Source organism: Bombina bombina, chromosome 7, assembly GCF_027579735.1.
Source record: "Bombina bombina isolate aBomBom1 chromosome 7, aBomBom1.pri, whole genome shotgun sequence".
NCBI lineage: Eukaryota > Metazoa > Chordata > Amphibia > Anura > Bombinatoridae > Bombina > Bombina bombina.
This window is the reverse complement of record NC_069505.1, coordinates 515,166,069-515,190,117: the sequence shown is the minus strand read 5'-3', so window position 1 is coordinate 515,190,117 and position 24,049 is coordinate 515,166,069. Positions and strand designations below refer to the sequence as shown.

Genomic DNA, 24,049 nt, shown 5'->3' with positions numbered 1-24,049 from the left:
ATTAACTTTTCTTGGTTAGGACTACTATACTCAAAATTTGAAGCCCAAGTTAGTTATTTATGTATACTATATACATTTATTAAGGTATTAGCTATTATAAATGCTAGGCGCAGTGTGTGCTAGGTGCCATATATACTAGGTTTTGTTTGTGCTAGGTATTGGGTGTGTCGGGTTCCGTGAGGGATGGGTACTGTAGGTGCTGCGTGTGCTAGGTACTATGTGTGCTAGGTGTTGTGTGTGCTAAGTGCTGCGTGTGCTAGGTACTGTATGTGCTAGGTACTGTATGTGCTAGGTGCTTCGTGTGCTAGGTGCTTCGTGTGCTAGGTGCTTCATGTGCTAGGTGCAGCGTGTGCTAGGTGTTGTGTGTGCTAGGTACTGTATGTGCTAGGTGCTGGTTGTGCTAGGTGCTGCGTGAGCTAGGTTCCGTATGTGCTAGGTACTGAATGTGCTAGGTACTGTATGTGCCAAGTGCTGTATGTGCTAGGTACTGCGTGTGCTAGGTACTGCGTGTGCTAGGTACTGCATGTGATAGGTGCTGTATGTGCTAGGTGCTGTATGTGCTAGGGACTGTGTGTACTACTGGGTGTTGTGTGTGCTAGGTGCTGTGTGTGCTAGGTACTGTATGTGCCAGGTACTGCGTGTGCCAGGTACTGCGTGTGCTAGGTACTGCGTGTGCTAGGTACTGCGTGTGCTAGGTACTGCATGTGATAGGTGCTGTATGTGCTAGGTGCTGTATGTGCTAGGGACTGTGTGTACTACTGGGTGTTGTGTGTGCTAGGTACAGTGTGTGCTAGGTACAGTGCATGCTAGGTACAGTGCGTGCTAGGTACAGTGCGTGCTAGGTACAGTGCGGGTTAGGTGCTGTTTGCGTGTGCCAGGTACTGCGTGTAGTTCCTAAGCAGTCATCTTCTACAACTAGCCCTGACATTATCTAATAGTCTTGCCTCTTCTTTAAAATAATCACTTACTCTTTCTGTCGACTAGTATGCTTGCAGAACCTGCTCCTCAATTTATGTGATCAAATTTATTTATATATTTTAAGGCAACTTGTACTAACTTTACTTTTTGGAGTACTAAATTTAAATCTATTCTATATGCCTCACCCCCCCCCCCATAGCTAGAGCCCACATCAGGGTTCAACCTAGGTGAATTATTTTCACCTCAAATCCTTGTAATTTACTTATGTTTCAATGTCTTGATAGCAATTGCAACCCGGACCTGCGTGTCCGATCCTTTTGTTTGTGTCTGTTTGAACAGGGGTCCTGCGTGTCCCCAAAAGTAACTTTAATTCTAAAATCAAATAAAATTCCTTAAAAAAAAAAAAGTTAACCAGAGCTCTCTGAGGATGCAATAATCATTCTAGCGTAAATCGTGATCGTGTTTACTTTCAACTTGTTATACCAGCGGTAAACCCGATGAGCGCAAACACCAGCGATAAACCCCTTATCGCTTGCGTGCAAATGTTTGCACTTCACTCGTAATCTGTCCCATTATGTGGAATTATCATTCCTGACATGCTCTTTAGCCTCATGGGATATGGCCTGCGGCTGTAGTATAACATGAAACTGGTTTTATTGCCCTTCTCTCTCAACTACTATCTAAGCTCCTGGCAGTTACAATACATTATAATATAAGTTATAAGCCTACATATACAGTATGTTTGCTACTAATTGAACTAGTAGTCTCACCTTAAGGGCGTTATAAGCTCATCTGGTGCATTGATTAACATTATGCTGTATCTAGTTTTACTTTCAGTAAGTTCATAGGTTGTCAGCAAGTTTTTATAAAATTGATATACTTTTATTAGTATGCAGGTACTGTCTTATATAAATATTACTTTACTCAAGGGTCCAAATGTGTCCTAAAGACCTGCTCCTAGTCCTCCACTATTTTATGTTCACCATAATGTTTAGTTAGTCCAAAAGTGGCCATCTTTTTTTATTTATTTTTTATTTGAGGTTCATTAATGTTTCTATTATAAAATATTTGTCTGATAATATGGTTTCTAAGCAATCTCTAGTTCTGGAGCATAATATGGCTCCCTGTGCTGTCCTTTTTCAGCATGATACCTTTAGCAAAATAATAAAAATAGAGGTTCATACAATTTGTAGACCCTCTTGTAGAACCTGACAGATACTTTGATCGAGTTTATTTATTTATTGTGTGTGTGTGTATGTGTATATATATATATATATATATATATATATATATATATATGCACTATAGCACTGAGACACAGACTGCACTGTAATGCTGTAAACAGAGTGAACTGCACATAACAAAATGGTGCCAGTCACTTTTCTCGCAATCTCACAATGATTACAGCACTGTTTCAAAATCCTTGGAGGCTGAACTTCAGCTCCACAAAGCGCTGTATTAGCGAAGCGCTGTAAAGTGAGGTATACCTGTGTATATATGTGTATATATATATATATATATGTGTGTGTGTATATAATACAGTATATTAAAATTATGGGGGAGATAAAAATCTGAGATTAAAATCCTCCAAGTCTCAAAAGTAAATTAATGTAAATTTTTGCATAGAAAATTAGCACATCTAGGCAAGTTCCCCGCTTGTGATTCCCCAGTAAAACTCCACATACATTGTTACCAATGCACCAGAGGATTTTGGGTAAGATATGCAAATTATGCAGATTTTGCATATCTAATTTGCATATCTTACCCAGAATCCTCTGGTGCATTGGTAACAATGTATGTGGAGTTTTACTGGGGAATTGCAAGCGGGGAACTTGCCTAGATGTGCTAATTTTCTATGCAAAAATGTATATTGATTTATATATATATATATATATATATATATATATATATATATATACTTGTATGTAACTCTTTTGAAGAAGTATTAACTACATTGTTTGTACATGTACTGGCAGTACTATTTCTGTACTAAATTTATTACATCAATAAAAAATATTTTAAAAAATAAATGTTTTTTCTGTTACCAACCTCTTGGTTTAGGGTCTGAACATCATTCCACTAATTGTTTCATCCCACAATGATCCCACTGAGTTTAAGAATCCCAACTCGTTTGATCCAACACATTTCCTGGATGAGCAGGGGAACTTCAAGAAAAATGAGAGTTTTATGGCCTTCTCAGCAGGTAACATAACTGTAGAGCCATGAGAGCCTTTTTATGTTTACATTTTTTTTATTAGAATAGATTTTTTCCAAGTATATATACAAAACCAAAAAAGTATACAAATATGAAAGCATAAATATACAATGTATTTCCAGCCATCTCTATGTATTTTTTGTCCACCATTTGAATAACTCAATACATCTTAGAGCAGAGGGAGTATTTTTCTTCTGGTCGCATACAATGACAAACATTGAACATCTAACAAGACTAGGTGCCAAAGAACCCAATACATTTCTAAATAAATCTATAAGGTGTTTTTACCTATAATTGTATTTCAAAGGATAGAATTATAATTATTTGTATCACTAAGGTAGATATCCTGAGGTATAATCTCAATCAGTGTATTCTAGGATGATCTCTGATAATCCAATAGTACCAAACTTTATTAACTAATTCCCTGTTATTTAGGATCGATGAAGCTGACTCATACATAGTGTAAGTGTATTGAATTTTGTTTTGAATTTCTACCCATGATGATGCCCTATTTTCCAATATGTTGCAATGCAGGTCCTAGTGACCGTGCAGAGGATTTTAATAAAGATGTTGATGGGTTTGTTATATTTCTTAATATTTTCATGAAGTAGAGCTTGTGATAATAGTGAGCTGTATATTGTCATCTAACAATTGACTGATTAGAGATCATAGGGCGTTTCAGATTGACTGGATTTGACGACAGTCCGACCACATTTGTCTGTATGTACCTAATTCACCACACCCTCTGTAGCAAAGCCTACTACTGTGTTGGCGCATATGTGAGGTTTTCAGAGGTGTCAAGTAGCAACAGAATATTTTTTTCATAGAGTTAACCATGACCGGGGTCTTGGAGTTGTTCGGCGTGGTTTGTATGGCTACATAAAGTATTTAGATAGTCTGTTTTGGTCTATATTGAGGGCTTCTCATTTAAATTGTAGTTTGAAAAATGTTAACATTATTTTGTTTTCTAGAAGATCAGCTGCCCTATAAAAACCTTTATTTTCCCATTTGCTTTACTTGTTTTCGAATGCCCCTGGATAACAAGTATCTAATCGGCATTAATAAAGAGTGTTTCCTTTTTTTCCAGTTTAGTCCAATTATGTAATGTGAGCTCCATCGTAGGAGATTCCCAACCCCCTAGGTCCGCTTCCAGCGATATCCAGATAGCCTCCCTGGGAAGTCTATTTATCATGGAGTATTGGGCTAATCTAGCAGTTCTATAGTAGTCAATAAGGTTCGGGGATCCCACTCCTCTCACTGACTTATGCCTAGTCTAGATTGCACTTGAGATTCTGGCCACCTTTTTACCTCTAATAAATAAAAGTAATTCAGATTGTAGGGTAGCTAGGTTTGAGTTTACGATTCTGATAGGTAGTACTATAAAGAGGTATAGTAAGTGGAATAATATGTTCATTTTGACCGATGCTAAGCGGCCTAACAAGGAAACGTCGTAGGATTTCCATTTTTGTATGTCTTTTCTTAAGGTTTTAAAAAATGGAGTAAAATTATATTTATATAGTTGATGAAATTGAGTGGTGAGGTGAATTCCCAGATATTTAAGAGTGTGCTTAACCCATTTAAAGTCAAAATTTAATTCTAGTAGTTTTTGTGTATGGGAAGGTAATGCAATAGGTAGCCATTCACATTTATCGGGGTTTATCTGGTTTACTGATATTGTGGAGAATTTTTCCAATACATTATATAAATTAGGTAAAAATTAAGTAAGATATTGTCCACAAATAGGGCCAATTTATATTCGGTTTGTCGGATTTTGACGCCTGAGATATCTGGGATTATGCTAATGTGAGCTGCTAAGGGTTCAATACATAGGGCAAATAAAAGGGGCGAGAGGGGGCAACCCTGTCTCTTACCGTTCGGTATTGGGAAGATTTTAGACGTGTAGCCAGCCAGAGATATCTGTGCTTTTGGGGTAGAATAGATTGCTTTAAGAGCTGTTATTAAACAACCATCAAATCCCATATGTTGTAGCGTCGTTAGCATATATTTTCAGTCGATTCTATCAAACCCCTTCTCTGTGTCCAATGAGATGAGAAGAGAAGGCGTCCTCTACTCGTTTAGGTAATGTATGATGATGACCCTACTTCTGATATTGTTGGTGCCTCCCTGTCTTTAATAAAACCCACCTGGTCTAAAAGGACCAGAGAAGGTAATATGTGTTTAAGACTGTTAGCCAGGATTTTAGTAAATATCTTCAATTCTTGGTTGATAAGTGAAATTGGGCGATAGTTGGAACATTTTCTGAGATCTTTACCTGGTTTAGGTATAACCACAATTTTAGGCTGAAGTAAGTCTGGGGGAATGGTGTGATAATATGATTAATAAATTTGGTTAGATGGGGGATTAAGGTGGATCTAAATAGTTTATTGCATTCCCCTGGAAAGCCATCTGGCCCCGCAGCTTTACCCAGTTTAAGTTCCCTAAAGGCTGTTATAACTTTTGTAGTAGAAATGGGCACGTTAAGGGTTTCTTTATTGTCCTCAGACAGAGTGTTTAAAGGGACAGTCTACACCAGAATTTTTATTGTTTTTACAGATAGATAATCCCTTTATTACCCATTTCCCAGTTTTGCATAACCAACAAAGTTATAATAATATACTTTTAACCTCTGTGATTATCTTGTATCTAAGCCTCTGCAAACTGCCCCTTTTTCAGTTCTTTTGACAGACTTGAAGTCTAGCCAATCAGTGCCTGCTCCCAGATTACTTCACGTGCACGAGCACAGTGTTATCTATATGAAATATGTGAATTAACACCCTCTAGTGGTGAAAAACTGTCAAAATGCAATCTGAAAGAGGTGGGCTTCAAGGTCTAAGAAATTAGCATATGAACCTCCTAGGTTAAGCTTTCAACTAAGAATACCAAGAGAACAAAGCAAAATTGGTGATAAAAGTAAATTGGAAAATTGTTTAAAATGACATGCTCTATCTGAATCATGAAAGTTTATTTTGGCCTACAGGGAGTGCAGAATTATTAGGCAAGTTGTATTTTTGAGGATTAATTTTATTATTGAACAACAACCATGTTCTCAATGAACCCAAAAAACTCATTAATATCAAAGCTGAATATTTTTGGAAGTAGTTTTTAGTTTGTTTTTAGTTTTAGCTATTTTAGGGGGATATCTGTGTGTGCAGGTGACTATTACTGTGCATAATTATTAGGCAACTTAACAAAAAACAAATATATACCCATTTCAATTATTTATTTTTACCAGTGAAACCAATATAACATCTCAACATTCACAAATATACATTTCTGACATTCAAAAACAAAACAAAAACAAATCAGTGACCAATATAGCCACCTTTCTTTGCAAGGACACTCAAAAGCCTGCCATCCATGGATTCTGTCAGTGTTTTGATCTGTTCACCATCAACATTGCGTGCAGCAGCAACCACAGCCTCCCAGACACTGTTCAGAGAGGTGTACTGTTTTCCCTCCTTGTAAATCTCACATTTGATGATGGACCACAGGTTCTCAATGGGGTTCAGATCAGGTGAACAAGGAGGCCATGTCATTAGATTTTCTTCTTTTATACCCTTTCTTGCCAGCCACGCTGTGGAGTACTTGGACGCGTGTGATGGAGCATTGTCCTGCATGAAAATCATGTTTTTCTTGAAGGATGCAGACTTCTTCCTGTACCACTGCTTGAAGAAGGTGTCTTCCAGAAACTGGCAGTAGGACTGGGAGTTGAGCTTGACTCCATCCTCAACCCGAAAAGGCCCCACAAGCTCATCTTTGATGATACCAGCCCAAACCAGTACTCCACCTCCACCTTGCTGGCGTCTGAGTCGGACTGGAGCTCTCTGCCCTTTACCAATCCAGCCACGGGCCCATCCATCTGGCCCATCAAGACTCACTCTCATTTCATCAGTCCATAAAACCTTAGAAAAATCAGTCTTGAGATATTTCTTGGTCCAGTCTTGACGTTTCAGCTTGTGTGTCTTGTTCAGTGGTGGTCGTCTTTCAGCCTTTCTTACCTTGGCCATGTCTCTGAGTATTGCACACCTTGTGCTTTTGGGCACTCCAGTGATATTGCAGCTCTGAAATATGGCCAAACTGGTGGCAAGTGGCATCTTGGCAGCTGCACGCTTGACTTTTCTCAGTTCATGGGCAGTTATTTTGCACCTTGGTTTTTCCACACGCTTCTTGCGACCCTGTTGACTATTTTGAATGAAACGCTTGATTGTTCGATGATCACGCTTCAGAAGCTTTGCAATTTTAAGAGTGCTGCATCCCTCTGCAAGATATCTCACTATTTTTTACTTTTCTGAGCCTGTCAAGTCCTTCTTTTGACCCATTTGGCCAAAGGAAAGGAAGTTGCCTAATAATTATGCACACCTGATATAGGGTGTTGATGTCATTAGACCACACCCCTTCTCATTACAGAGATGCACATCACCTAATATGCTTAATTGGTAGTAGGCTTTCGAGCCTATACAGCTTGGAGTAAGACAACATGCATAAAGAGGATGATGTGGTCAAAATACTCATTTGCCTAATAATTCTGCACTCCCTGTAGTCTGTCCCTTTAAAGGGGTATTTGCCAAAAAGTTGTTAGTGAGGTTTTTTATATTGAGTGTGTGGTTCACTTTGTTTCCATCATATAACATTCCATAATAATTTGCAAATGTGTCAACTATTTCTTGTGGGTGAGAAGTTACGGTGCCTTCATTATTCTCAATTAAGGGGAAAGTGTAAGCTCTACATCTCTCTCTTATTTTATGTTCCATGTATTTGTCAGTTTTATTGGTGTATATGTAGTATTGTGACTTTAGTTTTTGAATTGCTCTAGTGGCTTGTGAGTTCAAAAGTTAGCCAGTGAGTTCCTATTAATTTGAAGTGTATGTAAGATCAATGACTGTTGGGTTAGTTTGTGCTGCCTTCTAAGTTTTCTATTTCTTTATGAAGCTGTGCTAGGCAGAGTTTGTGTTTTCTGGAATGGTGAGCCTTCCCTTGAATAAGGAGTCCTCTCTACTGCCTTATGTGATGCCCATGTATGTATTGGGTTAGATGTAGAATTTTTATTGATGTGCCAGTATTCTGATAATTGTTGGAGTGTCTTTTTATGGGTCAATGGATCTTTTAGGTATGTTGGATCATATGTCCATGTTCTGCACTTTCAGTGGTCTTGAATCCCATCTAGTTGGAGAGAGACTATGAATGATCCGACCATACACATGTGTGAATAGATGAGGAATCTAACACTGGTCTGTCTAGTATAGATATAATCTAACCTGATGTTAGATTTATGTGTGGAAGAGTAAAATGTGGTGTCATTCGTATCGCCATTTAATTTGTACCATGTTTCTATCAAAGAGTGGGGTGCTAGGGAATCCTGAATTCATTTAATCGTGCAGTTGTGGCATTGATTCCTATTGGATTGGGCTGTTGGGTTTAGATTTAATTGGGGACATGGTGATATTTAAGTCTCCTGCTAATATGATTTTGGTTTGTGACCATTGAGTTAACAGCTGTGACATATGTGCAAAAAAATTGGGCTGGTTGTCATTGGGTGCGCAAATGTTACAGAGAACTACATCTGAATTATGGATTTGGCCTTTGATTATTAAATATCTACCCTCAGGGTCTGAGATTGTGGATTCATGGGTGAAATTGATAGAGGAATGAATAACAATAGATTTTTCGTAGCTGTGGAGTGATAATGCAAAGTGAACTGTTTAGCCCAGTATTTAGGGATATGAGCTTTGAGAAAGGGAGTTTCTTGAAGGAATACGAGGTTTGCATGGAGTGCAGTGTACTGAGTCATATCTATTCTTCGTTTGGTATCTGTATTTAATCCCCTAACATTGTGGAAATGTTTATGTAGTTTAGGAATCATGAGGGGGGACCAATAAAAGTAGCAGAGTTACTGCATCTGAACTCTGAATGAATTGTCCTTGATACTTTGTAAAGAGTTCCCACTCCAAGTATACTAGGCATAATTGTGATGATTATGTTAGGGGGTCTAGTGGCCTTGGCAACATTAAACAAAGTACAAAACAAACAGAATATGCATTAAACAGATTTGAACAAAAGGTATCCCAGGTGACAGGGCACCTAGAAAGTATACTAGGTTGCATATAACTGTTGGGAGTGATGCAACAACAATAATCAACATAGAATATAGAAAACATTTCTAACGATAGAGCTATAAAGCTACTAATAGCACATATTAAATGTTAAATACACTGCTTCTTTAATAGTAGCGGATCTGTAACCTGCGGAAAAACCAACCTATAGTGCAAAAAGAAGACTGTTGTAGAAGTCCATAAAGTAATAATCAATAAAGGATACATTCTTTGGATGAGCTATTAGAGTTCTGTTCCATGTGGAAACATTTTTTTTCTCGACTGTCCCAGGTATCACATGTATTCTGACTCTCAGTTCTTTTGCCGTTTGCGATTAATCTTGGTCCACTTTGTAGGGTTACTTCTTGCAGCTTGTAGAATCTTTTATTTCTTTCATGTAAATGGCAAGAGTCCATGCGCTAGTGATGTATGGAATATACATTCCTACCAGGAGGGGGCAAAGTTTCCCAAACCTCAAAATTATTATTTTTAATGTATCGACTATGTACTCTTATACCATTACATCTGCTGATAGTTTTCAGTACTGGTTTGGCTGTCTGCTATATGTGGATGGGTGTCTTTCGGTAAGTATGTATCATTGTTTAAGACACTCTCAGCTATGTTTGGCGCTTTATGTATTAATATAAAGTTTTAAATATATGTATTTACTTATATTTGCCATGAGTCAGGTCTATGTGTATTTCCCTTTGCAGTCTAACAGTTTAAGTATGGGAATCATGTTTTAGGAAGTTATTTTTTTTACCTGGGGTTAGTCTTTTTTTTCCTATTTGACTTGTTTTTCCTCATTCGCAGGCAAATCTAGGCTAGCGAGGGCACAAAAATGCTGTTTATTGTGTCATTTTTGGCGCAAATTTATAGTAAAACAAGTTTCGTAATTTCCTGCGTCTTTGTTGACGTTAGGTTGTTTGGTACGAAGTTGCGCTTGTTATGACGCGAGTTGCATCATTTCCGGCTGGTACTTGGTGGAAAAAAAATATTTCACTGCTATTTGCATCATGCGTCATACTTGGCGCCAAATATTTTTTAGTTATTTTACCTCACTTCCTTTATGCTTTTGCTCTCTTTATAGTCTAGAGGGCTATGCTGTTTTGCTTTTCTGACTATTTAGCATATGCATTTTTTCCCATTCCTGAAACTGCTATATGAGGAAATTGGATATTTAGTTTAAATGTTATTTTTTTCTTTTACATTTTTGCAAAGATGTCTCAGTCTGACCCGGCCTCAGAAGCTACTGTAGGAACCATGCTGCCTGAACACAGTTCTACCAAAGCTAAGTGTATTTGTTGTAAGCAAGCTGAGATTATATCTCCGGCTATATTATGTAACAGTTGTCATGATAAGCTTTTGCATGCCAATAATGTTTCTATTAGTACTAGTACAGCATCTGTTGTTTCCTCAACATCTAATGTACATGATATCCCTGTTGATATGAAAAATTATATTGCTTATGCGATACAGAAGGCTATGGGGCCCATTTATCAAGCTCCGAACGGAGCTGTGGGCCCATGTTTCTGGTGAGTCTTCAGACTCGCCAGAAACAGCAGTTATGAAGCAGCGGTCTAAAGGCCGCTGCTCCATAACCCTGTCCGCCTGCTCTGAGCAGGCGGACAGGAATCGCCGGAATTCAACCCGATCGAGTACGATTGAGTTGATTGACACCCCCCTGCTGATGGCCGATTGGCCTCGAGTCTGCAGGGGGCGGTGTTGCACCAGCAGCTCTTGCGGACCTGATCCACACTGACCTTTGATAAATAGGCCCCATTGTCTGCTATTCCACCTTCTATTAAACATAAAAGGTCTTTTTAAACTTCTCATAAAACTGATGAAATTTGTAATGACCGACTACATACTGAAATATCCTCCTCTGAAGAGGATCGCTCTGGTTCAGAAGATCCTACTTCAGACATTGAAATTGATAAATCTTCTTATCTTTTTAAGATTGAATATATTCGTTCTTTACTGAAAGAAGTATTGGTTACTTTGGATATTGAGGAGTTTGGTCCTCTTGATAACGAATCCAGTAAACGTTTAAATTCTGTTTTTAAACCTCCTGTGATTGCTCCTGAGGTTTTTCCTGTTCCAGATGCTGTTTCTGATGTGATTGCTAAGAAATGGTCATTCTGGCTATATTCTCAGGCCTGCCATTTCTATGGCTGATGTTGCCGCTGCATAAACTTTTTGGGGTCAATTTATGTAGGTGCGGACAGACATGATCCGCTATAGTGAATCATGTCCGTCGCACATTGATAAATGCCAACAGCATATGCTGTCGGCATTGCACCACCCCCTGCAGATTTGCGGCTAATTGGCCGCTAGCAGGGGGTATCAATCAACCCGATCGGTCCTCAATACAGTTCAACTGGTGGTGGGCAGATTGAAATTATTTCAAAACATTTGGGCAGATTCTGTTCAAAATCAGTGGATTCTGAGCATTGTCTCTCAAGGGTATCGAATAGGTTTCAGAATAAGACCTCCTGTGAGAAGATTCTTTCTCACGTTCCAACAAATCCTGTGAAAGCTCAGACTTTTCGGAAGTGTGTTTCAGATCTGGCGCTTTCAGGGGTAATTATACCAGTTCCGCTTCAGGAGCAGGGTCTGGGGTTTTATTCAAATCTATTAATTGTCCCAAAGAAAGAAAATTCATTCAGACTAGTTCTGGATCAAGTTTTTGAATCGTTTTGTAAGGGTCCCAACTTTCAAGATGGTGACTATAAGGACTATTCTGCCTTTTATTCAGCAAGGCCATTACATGTCCACAATAGACTTACAGGACGCTTATCTTCACATTCCGATTCATCCAGATCACTATCGGTTTCTGAGATTTTCTTTTCTAGACAAGCATTACCAATTTGTCTCTCTTCCATTTGGCCTAGCGACAGCTCCAAGAATCTTTTGGAAGGTTCTTAGTGCCCTTCTATCTGTAATCGGAGAGCAGGGTATTGCTGTGTTTCCTTATTTGGACGATATCTTGGTACTGGCTCAATCTTTTCATTTAGTAGAATCTCACATGAATCAACTAGTGTTGTTTCTTCAAAGACATGGTTGGAGGATCAATTTACCACAAGTTTCTTGATTCCTCAGACAAGAGTCACCTTTTTAGGTTTCCAGATAGATTCAGTGTCCATGACTCTGTCTTTAACAGACAAGAGACGTATGAAATTTGTTTTTAGCCTGTCGAAACCTTCAGTCTCGATCATTCCCTTCAGTGGCTATGTGCATGGAAGTTTTAGGTCTCATGACTGCAGCATTGGACGCAATCTCCTTTGCTCGTTTTCATATGAGACCTTTGCATGCTGAATCAATGGTGCAGGGATTATACTCAGATATCACAATTGATATTCTTAAATCCAAGCATTCAACTCTCTCTGACTTGGTGGTTGGACCATCATTGTATTGTTCTAGGGGCTTCTTTTGTTCATCCTTCCTGGACTATAGTCTCGACAGATGCAAGTCTTTCAGGTTTGGGAGCTGTCTGGGGGTCTCTGACAGCACAAGGGGTTTGGAATCCTCTAGAGGCGAGGTTACCAATCAATATCTTAGAACTCTGTGATATTTTCATGGCTCTTCAGGCTTGGCCTCTATTAAAGAGAGAACTTTTCATTTGCTTTCAGACAATGTCACAACTGTGGCATATGTCAATCATCAGGGAGGGACTCACAGTCCTTTAGCAATGAAAGAAGTATCACAGATACTTGCTTGGGCTGAATCCAACTCTTGTCTAATTTCTGCCATTCATATCCCAGGTGTAGACAATTGGGAAGTGGATTATCTCAGCCGTCAGACTTTACATCCAGGGGAGTGGTCTCTCCATCCAGATGTGTTTTTTCAGATTGTACAGATGTGGGGTTTTCCAGAAATAGATCTGATGGCTTCCCATCTAAACAAGAAACTTCCCGATATCTTTCCAGGTCCAGGGATCCTCAGGCAGAGATGGTGGATGCATTAGCAGTTCTTACCAACTTTCCGCCTCTAGTTCTTCTTCCAAGGGTGATCTCTAAGATCATAATCGAACAATCCCATGTGTTTCTGATAGCACCAGCATGGCCTCACAGGTTTTGGTATGTGGATCTTGTCCGGATGTCCAGTTGCCAACCTTGGCCACTTCCTTTAAGGCCAGACCTTCTGTCTCAATGCCCGTTTTTCCATCAGGATCTTAAATCTCTAAATTTGAAGGTATGGAAATTGAACGCTTAGTTCTTAGTCATAGAGGTTTCTCTGACTCAGTTATTAATACTATGTTGCAGGCTCGTAAGTCTGTTTAAAGGAAGATTTATTATCGGGTTTGGAAAACCTATATTTCATGGTGTTCGTCTCATAAATTTTCTTGGCATTCTTTTAGAATTCCTAGAATTTTTACAGTTTCTTCAGGACCATTTGGATAAAGGTTTGTCTGCAAGTACAGTACTTTGAAGAGACAAATTTCGGCTCTTACGGTTTTATTTCATAAAAAGATTGCTAAACTTTCTGATATTCACTGTTTTTTTCAGGCTTTGGTCCGTATCAAGCCCGTTATTAAATCTATTTCTCCTCCATGGAGTCTTAATTTGGTTTTGAAGGTTTTGCAGGCTCCTCCTTTTGAGCCTATGCATTATTTGGATATTAAACTACTTTCTTAGAAAGTATTGTTCCTTTTGGCTATCTCTTCTGCTAGAAGAGTTTCTGAATTGTCTGCTCTCTATTGTGAGTCAATGGATCTTTTAGGTATGTTGGATCATATGTCCATGTTCTGCACTTTCAGTGGTCTTGAATCCCATCTAGTTGGAGAGAGACTATGAAATGATCCGACAATACACATGTGTGAATAGATGAGGAATCTAACACTGGTCTGTCTAGTATGGATATAATCTTGGAAAGTATTGTTCCTTTTGGCTATCTCTTCTGCTAGAAGAGTTTCTGAATTGTCTGCTCTCTTTTGTGAGTCTCCTTTTCTGATTTTCCATCAGGATAAAGCTGTTTTGCGGACTTAGTTTAAATTTCTTCCTAAGGTTGTGAATTCTAACAACATTAGTAGGGAAATGGTTGTTCCTTCCTTGTGTCCGAATCCTAAAAATTCTCTTGAGAAATCGTTACACTCTTTGGATGTGGTAAGAGCTTTGAAATACTATGTTGAGGCTACTAAGGATTTCTGAAAGACTTCTAGTCTATTTGTTGTTTTTTCTGGTTCTAGGAAAGGTCAGAAAGCCTCTGCTATTTCTTTGGCATCTTGGTTAAAGCTTTTGATTCACAAAGCTCACTTGGTGGCAGAGCAATCAGAGAATTACGGCTCAATCTACTAGGTCAGTTGCCACTTCTTGGGCTTTTAAGAATGAAGCTTCTGTTGATCAGATTTGCAAAGCAGCAACTTGGTCTTCTTTGCATACATTTACTAAATTCTACCATTTTGATGTATTTGCTTCTTCTGAAGCAGTCTTTGGTAGAAAAGTTCTCCAGGCAGTTTGATTCTTCTGCTTATATTTTTCAGTTTTTTTTCTGTTTTTTTTTTAATTTTTATTGAGTGATGTTCAAAACATTACAGGCATTCTTTTCACAATCTTTGACAATAGCATTACAGTTTTTACATCATCAATCAAATAAAGTGTAGGGAAAAACCAAAACCGTAAGGGAATAAAAGAAACTTTGGATAAAGGAAGTGAACCTACATTCATGTGTGATACAAAGAGAAAAAACAAATAGAGTAAAACCTTTTCTTCTTTAACTCCATTTAGTTAACGCAATTATTGCAATGTTCTTCTAACAGACTTATACTTTACTATATTGGACGTATTTCCTGTATGTTCCTACCTTTGTTAGTTCAAGGGGTTATTTTATCTATGGGTATTCTTAGTATTGTGTGATATAGTATATTCTTCCCACAAAAAAGAGATAGTAGTCGTCAAGTCTTTTTGAGATAACAAACTGATACTTTTCTAGTAATATTGTAGAGGATACTACTTCTCTCCACCTTTCCATAGTGGGGGTCTAGTTTGCTTCCAATTCTGGAGTATTAACCGTTTTGCACTATTAACCATGAGATATAGTAGCTGAAGTCTAAGTTTGCAATGGACCTTAGGGAATATATTAAATAGGAGTACAACTGGGTCAAATGGCAGTGTGATTCCTATGACCTTTTTAATTTCAGCTATGATGTTAGCCCAAAATGGGTTCATGAAGGGACACTGCCACCATATATGTATAAAAGTGCCTGGGTTCCCACATTCTCTTCAGCATTCCGATGTTGTATTCTTGAATATTGTGGATAGTCTAAATGGTGTGAAGTACCACCTACATTGAAGCTTAATATTCATCTCCTGTATTTGCACCGAGGAAGAGTATCTGTTTATGTTTTAAAATATTTGCACCCATTCCTCATGTGTAGGGTGAGTCTGCAGTTCCTCAATCCCATTTACTTGTATAAGTTGTTAACTTACTAGAGTGATGTTGCAAGAGTAGTTTATAAGTTAAGGATAATGTGCCTTTTTTAGAAGAGCTCATGTGGCAAAGTGTTTCAAAGGCCGTGAGAGGCCGAAGTATATTGTCTTTGTCTACATGATTACCAATGTAGTGTGTGAGTTGATGGTATCTAAACCAGTAACAAAATATTCCCCCATAACAGTCCAACAGCTCCACCCTGGGTTTTATTTTCTTGTTTTTTAAAATGTCATAGCATTTGGGTATATTAGATAAGGTGGTGGAAGGATTTGTAATTGGGACCAATCGTATTGGTAAGCTGGGGTTATTGGCCAGGGGGGTCAGTGGTGAAGTTCCTGAGGAGATGTTCGGGATCTTTGTAAGGTGTTTATCCCATATTTTATATGTCTCTAGAGTAATTTTGGAGGTATTCTGTCCTAACTGTCAATTTTGAGGGGGGGAAGCCAGCAGCTCCCTCCTAGTTGCAATACACCGGCCAGAGAGTGTTCTACTATGACCCACTCCCACTCCTTGTGTTTAGAGTATTTGCACCAATCTACTAGCCGAGTGAGAAAAACGGCCCATCCGTAATATTTTAACTGCGGTACACCTAGACCGCCATTGTCTCTTGTGCGGTACATAGTAGACCTAGCTATCCTTTGTCTTTTATTTTGAATGTATTGATATTTTTTTGTAATGCATATAGCTGGGATTCTGAGATGTTTATAGGGATAGTCTGAAAAATATATAATATCTTTGGTAATATGCACATCTTAACCGCATTTATCCTAACTATCCAGGACAGAGTTTTATTTTGCCAGGAGCATAGTTCCTGTTGAATATTTTTAGTTAACAAGGAATAATGAAGTGTAAGGAGATGGTGGGGGGTTGTGGAAAAATATACTCCTAGATATTTTGTAGAGATTTTTTGGTGTTTGAATTCATGGGTCCTCTCTATATTGTCAATTTCAACTTACGAGAGACCTAAACTTAGAAATGCAGATGTACTTGCATTCACTTTAAAATTGGAGTGTGTTCCGTATAGTATTAGTTCCTCCATAAGAAATTCAATTGAGCTAATTGGGGTTGACAACCTTAGGAATATGTCATCAGCATATAGGGTAATTTTATATTCCCTAGGGCCTATTTGGATACCTTCAATTTTGACATTTTGTCTGATTCTAGTGGCTAGGACTTCCATTGCCAGCACAAACAGCAAGGGTGAGAGAGGGCACCCCTGTCTTGTGCCATTCAGTATCGGGATTGAGGGAGATAAGTCCTTATTTAATGCAATTTTAGCACTAGGTCGGCTGTAAAGGGCAAATATTTTTTCAATAAATATGGTGGGGAAACCGAATTGTATGAGTGTCTGCCTATGGAATGTCCAATCTAGCCAATCAAATGCTTTTTCTGCATCCATTGACGCGGATACAGATTGAATCTGGTGTGAGGACGCATATTCTAATAATGTAATTATTTTTGTAGTGTTGTCCCGAGCCTCTCGACCCGGTGTTAATCCGGCTTGATTTATGTCGATCAGGGATGGGAGAATTTTATTCAGGCGATGTGCCAGTATTTTCGCGTAGATCTTGACGTCTACGTTTAATAGTGAAATTGGTCTGAAATTAGATGGGCTATCTGGGGGTTTACCCGGTTTGGGTAAAACCGTTAAATGTGCTTCTAACATAGTTGCTGGGAAAGTGACCTCGAGGGACATAAGGTTAAACATATGCAGCAAGTGAGGGAGAATTGGTTGAAAAGCTTGATAATATCTGGACGTGAGGCCATCCGGGCCTGGACATTTCCCTGCATTTAACAGTTTTATAGCTGCGGCTATCTCTGAGGGGGTTATTGGAGAACTTCTATTTCTGATTTGTTCCTCATTGAGTTTAGGGAGCTTACAAGTGTGAAGGTAGTCCGATAGGGTAGTGTCATCCATATCCCTATTTTTCTGTGGGTTAATGTTATACAGCATAGAGTAATATTCATGAAATTGCTGTAAAATCTCAAGAGTGGTCCTAACCCTTGTATTATTGGGTAGTTTAATGTCATGTATATATGATTTCAATTTTTTCTTCTTAAGGGCCCGCGCCAAAAGTTTGCCTGCTTTATTCCCTTCATAGAAATAAAGTTGTTTAGTTTTCATGTGTGATTTTTGATGCTCAATTGACAAGAAGTCATTAAGTTGGTTACGAAGAGACTTAACATCAATTAGAATTTGGTAATTTGAGGGGTCTTGTTTATGGGCGTATTCAGCTTGGGCTAGTTTAGAGGATAAGGTATTATGCAGTTGTCTAGCTATTTTCTGTGTGTGGGAATTAAGCTTGATGAGTTCTCCCCTAATGGTACATTTATGTGCTTCCCAGAGTATATAGGGGTCTGTGACTGAGTTTGTATTTATTTCACAATATTCAATCAGTGATTTAGTTAATGTTTCTAAGTTCGTGGAGTTACTTAAGAGGGAGTTATCAAGTCTCCAGGTGCTTGGATTATGATACGTGTCTGGCCATTTAAATCTCACCTCTACGGCCGAGTGATCCGAACAAGAGATCGGTGCAATATTACTTGTAGTTGTCAGAGAAAGACCCTCTTGATTTGTTAGTACATAGTCTATCCTGCTATAGGATAGGTTAAGATGAGAAAAAAAGGTATAATCCCTCTTGTCTGGGTTTATAAATCTCCTTACATCGTACAGATTGTGGTCTTTGAGGGCCCTCCAGAGGAAATTCGCGGTCTTTTTAGAGATCATAGTTTTTGGTTAGATGTATCTAATTTTGGTTCTAGTGGAAAATTAAAATCTCCTCCCAAGAACACTGTGCCTTGTGACAAGCCTAGGTACCTATGAAGAAATGATTTAAAAAATGGCAATTGTTGTGAGTTTGGGGCATAAGCATTCAGGAACGATACCTTCCTACCATATAATAGTCCTGATATCCCAACATATCTGCCATCTGTGTCCCTATCAAGTTTTTGAAGTGTAAATGGTATTGTCTTCCTTATAAGCATGCTAACCCCTCATTTCTTGATTCCTGCTGAGATATGGTAGTGTTGAGTGTATTGGGCCCCAAAATATGTGGGTTATTTATGCTTTGTAAAATGGGTCTCCTGTAAAAAAAAAAAGAATATCTGCTCCCCGTTTAGCTAGGTCAGATAGTGCTTTATATTGTTTGCTAGGAGAGTTAAACCCCTTGACATTTTGGGTAGTTAAAGTTATTCTACGGGCGTCTGAATCCATACTGTGTGGGTAAGAATGTGGTTCTCTATACTGTGTTTGTGTGGAGCAAATAGAAAACCATGAATGTAACCAAACATAACAATAAACAGTACAATAAAAACAATCCAACATAACAGAGCCAGGTAACCATGACCTGTAGTGACGCTGAGGGCGGACACAGCCATAAGGGCCATCTCCACCCTCCTCACCACTATTCTGAAGAAAATAATTTTTTTTAAAGGGATAAGTGATGGCAACATTATTAAAATTCTATAAAATGATATGGTATTGGGGACCATTTTTAAATAGTAACTTGAATTATGAAAGACAAGAAAAAACATAACAGTCAACAGATCCCAAACAATGAACTAAATGGGCATTCAACAGTAATTAAATGCATCAAAACATTGTAACAAACCCAGTCTATGTCCTGAGGTGGATAGGGAAGCTCTAGTGTTATCCTGGGATTTAACATCCAGTTCTTGACCTCGGAGATCTAGGTTACAATATTTTTTGGGTTTTAGGGTCCTGAGCATGAACTTGTTGCGGTGGGGAAGTCCTCTTCTGTTGATTGCTTACTGTCCTCCATTTTTGAAAGGCATCTGAGGGTCCTTGGTCCTGCAGAGGTAGTGCCCTCTCCGGCAGTTGGGGTATTGTAAGTGCCTCTAAATTTAGAGCCTTGCAAAAGGCTCCAATCTCTGAGACATCTTTACAGGTTTGTCTTTTATCTTCATGGATTACCAGAAATTGGGTTGGAAAGCCCCACCGATAAGGAATCCTTTTGAGGCGGAGGAGTTGTGTCAGAGGGCCAAATTCCCGTCTTTGCTGGAGGGTCCTCTGGGAGAGGTCTGCAAAGAATTGTAGGACTGTGCCTCTAAATCTTATCGGTTGATTCTTTCTGGAGAGGCCTAATATTTCCTCCTTGTCCCTAAAGTTTTTAAATTTAATAATTATATCCCTGGGGGGTGCAGAGGCTGGTGGTTTCGGGCGCAACGCCCTATGGGCCCTATCCCAGGGGATGATTTCTGAGGATTTGTCACCTTTCAAATGAGTGAACAAGGCTGGTAGATAAGTGGGGGAGGTCTTTAGGCAAAACAGACTCAGGGATCCCATGAATGCGTAAATTTTTCCTCCTGCTCCTGTTTTCCAAGTCGTCCACCTTGTCATACAGCAATTCCATAGAGTGTTGCTGGGCATCGTAACGTAGCTGTAGTTGATTGAATTCTTCTTTCATGGAGTCATTGCCCTCTTCCAGTGCTTCCACCCGGAAGCCTAATGCATGTACGTCTTGCTTGAGATCTGCCAATTCTTCCCGGACACATGCACGGACAATATCAGCTATATCTTGCTTAGATGGGAGGGAGGAAAGTACATCTGCCAGGTCTTGTATTAATTCTTGTGCATCATGTTCTGGCTCCTATGATGAAGCTGTCTGATTGGAGTTTGCCCCTGGCGATGCGTTATCATTGTGTACCGCCTGTTCTGCTGCGCTAAAGTAAAATGTGACTGATTGATTCTTACTTGGCTGAGGCCTATTAGACTTGTCCTGTCTGGGCTTTTGTTTTGATGCCATTTTAAATGTATAGAATGAAGTTTAAGTCCAGTACACAGAAAATTTCAAGCTGTATGCCTCCTAATATATATTTGGCTGTCTTTGTTTCTCTGTTCGATTTAGCCTGTAATATCTCTAGCACCCTATCAGTTTAGCTGTAGTAACCAAAGTTATAGTGTCAAGTCTGTTTGCTTATTCAGATCTTGCTGAAATTGGTGCACAGTAATTCCCTCCCGCTTATGGCCTCTATATATATTTACTGTGATAAGGATGTCCCAGGCCTGCACCCCTTACGATACAAGTATATGCCTGTATGGTGTCTTTTATTTGCCCACCATTCTGGAACCTGTTCCTTAATCTGTGATATCTGTATTTGGGCAGCTGACACCTAAAGCGTTTCTCTCAGACCCCTATAGTTCTCGATAATCTCAGCAGCAACTGCGCAGTCTAATGTGGCTGCTGAAAACGGGAGTAGAGATTCCCACTGCGACTCAGTAGCCTTAGTGTGGCTTCCCGGTGCTGTGTATTGCTCTCCTCAAAGCCCACTGTGTAGCTGGTTTTAAATGCGGTCAGGCCTCACAAGGGAGCTGTGGTAGTTGCGGTGACGGCTCGTAGCTGCTTCGATTTCACTCACTGCTATGGGAGTTGATCCCTGGCTTCCTAATGTAATAATCCTTCCTATCTGTGCTGGTTAGTGCTGTTCGGTCCCCTTATTGTTAAAAATTATTGCTGTGCCATCAACGGAGCTCGGAATTACGCCGCCATCTTGATTGCTCTGCCCCTCTATATTTTAAGTTTTTTTCTTGAAAAATATAAGAAAAACTTATTTTTTGTTTGGATTTAATTTCTCAGCGGAAATAGCTGTTTTTATTTTATCTCTCCCTTTCTAGTGACTCTTATGTGGACTTCCACATCTTGGGTATTATATCTCATACGTCACTAGCTCATCGACTCTTGCCATTTACATAAAAGAAAACATAATTTATGTAAGAACTTTCCTGATAAATTCATTTCTTTCCTAATGGCAAGAGTCCATGAGGCCCACCCTGTTTTTGGTGGTTATATTTTTTTGTATAAAAGCACAATATTTTTTTCCAGTTCCTCTTTTTTGTATGCTTTTTTTACTCATTTTTATACCGAACTACTTGGCTATACGTTAAACTAAGGTGTGAGTGTGGTGGGAGGTGTATTTATAGGCATTTTGAGGTTTGGGAAACTTTGCCCTCCTGGTAGGAATGTATATCCCATACGTCACTAGCTCATGGACTCTTGCCATTATGAAAGAAATTAATTTATCAGGTAAGTTCTTACTTAGGTTTTGCTTTTAGAGCCCGATGAGCTCTTTCAATACTAAATATGTAATCTGCTGTGGCTCCCATAATTTGACTGAAAAGTTGAGATATATAGGAGTGTAGATCTTTATTAGATATAGCCTCTGGGACTCCTTTGAGTCTGATATTGCATATTTTGTTAGCTTAAGATTCTGTTAGGGGATGTGGGTAACGGTGCCCCAGCTGAGCTGCGATGGCCCGGTTTGCATTGTCTACAATAATTATATGTAATTAATAAGTGATGTATAATCTAGGACTACCTAGTGTCTGGATCTGGGCGCTCGGTTCCAAATGAGGAAGGTTTCTGCATCTCAATGTTGTGCACCTTCTATTTCATGGCAATCATCGGTTGGGGGATGATTTAGTAGTCAATGCCAGGTTGGGTGGTAGGCCCCACAGCCGCATCTCGCATGGCGTAGTTAAATTGCAGTTGTCATCCGCCAACCTACGTTGTCCATCCAGCCGTTTTCCGTGTCCCTTCTTTATCAGATCATTTCCCCTAGGGGTAATATGGCTTTTCAGATCATCAGAAAGGAGAATCTACCAGGTTTAGTTGGTTGTTGCACGGAGCTCAGAAATTTCACCGCCACCTCTGAGCTCGGTCAGGCTCCGCCCCTCGTTACAGCCTTTTCTTTGAGGAAACTGAGCCAAATTGAGAGAAGCTTTATAGAGATGGTTTGTGTTTATAGCAATAGATGTTGCAGAAGTTACATCGGCCAAAATAGCCAACAGTGCTGACCAACTTATTAAAATCTCAACAGCATTTATGTGAAATAAAATGTATGACTCCACTAACTTTATAAAATAATGTTGAAAGGGATATTTTCCCAAAGTGCTTCACTAAAATCTTTTCTAAGGGTGATGGAATTTTTTTCAGTTTTCTACCCGAGAAGACACACCACAAGGAGATGGGAAGAAAATTTCATATAGTGTAGCACCATAGGTCTAGTTTCAAACACCAATCTTTAATATTTTCAATCATCCCTCTTGTGTGCCAGTTTATATTCACATTGAAAAGAGCTACATAAAGTAAAACAGTGTTTTTATTTTAAATTGGGTGTACACAATATGCAGGACTCAGCTTAGTGAAACATAAATTTAAAAATTAAAAAAAAATCAAAGCTTAAAGGGACACTGAACCCAAATTTTTCCTTTCGTGATTCAGCTAGAGCATGCAGTTTTAAACAACTTTCTAATTTACTCTTGCTTTCTTTATTTGAAAAAGAAGGCATCTAAGCTATTTTTTTGGTTCAGCTCCATGGAAAGCACTTGTTTTTTGGTAGGTGAATTTACCCACCAATCAGCAAGAACAACACAGTGTGTTCACCAAAAATGGGCTGGCATCTAAACTTACATTCTTGCATTTCAAATAAAGATACCAAGAATATACAAACAATTTGTTAATAGGAGTAAATTAGAAAGTTGCTTAAAATGGCATGCTCTATCTGAATCACGATAGAAAGAATTTGGGTTCAGTGTCCCTTTGAAAACAACAAAATCTAAAATACAATTTTTAGGGAGTCACTCTCTGTCAACATACCTATTGATAGCTCAAATGGTGTTTCTGTGTTACTCTATCATACACTGCATAAGTTTCACTTTGAGATATCCTCCATTCTCAGCCAATCCTTCCTGGTACAAGACAGGAAAATACAGGTAGCCCTCAGTTTACGCCAGGGTTAGGTTCCACAGCAGATTACATATTTAGTATGAAACTTTGCCCTCCTGGTAGGAATGTATATCCCATACGTCACTAGCTCATGGACTCTTGCCATTATGAAAGAAATTAATTTATCAGGTAAGTTCTTACTTAGGTTTTGCTTTTAGAGCCCGATGAGCTCTTTCAATACTAAATATGTAATCTGCTGTGGCTCCCATAATTTGACTGAAAAGTTGAGATATATAGGAGTGTAGATCTTTATTAGATATAGCCTCTGGGACTCCTTTGAGTCTGATATTGCATATTTTGTTAGCTTAAGATTCTGTTAGGGGATGTGGGTAACGGTGCCCCAGCTGAGCTGCGATGGCCCGGTTTGCATTGTCTACAATAATTATATGTAATTAATAAGTGATGTATAATCTAGGACTACCTAGTGTCTGGATCTGGGCGCTCGGTTCCAAATGAGGAAGGTTTCTGCATCTCAATGTTGTGCACCTTCTATTTCATGGCAATCATCGGTTGGGGGATGATTTAGTAGTCAATGCCAGGTTGGGTGGTAGGCCCCACAGCCGCATCTCGCATGGCGTAGTTAAATTGCAGTTGTCATCCGCCAACCTACGTTGTCCATCCAGCCGTTTTCCGTGTCCCTTCTTTATCAGATC

General features: G+C 39.0%; 1 protein-coding gene across 1 annotated transcript in view; it reads left to right on the top strand.

Annotated features, from left to right (window-relative positions):
* Positions 1–24,049, top strand: part of LOC128666934 (cytochrome P450 2F3) — a 213,793-nt gene that overhangs the window by 145,806 nt on the left and 43,938 nt on the right. The window contains exon 8 of the mRNA XM_053721755.1: positions 2,980–3,121. Within this exon, the coding sequence (XP_053577730.1) occupies positions 2,980–3,121 (142 nt within the window). The remainder of the gene's footprint in view (positions 1–2,979; positions 3,122–24,049) is intronic.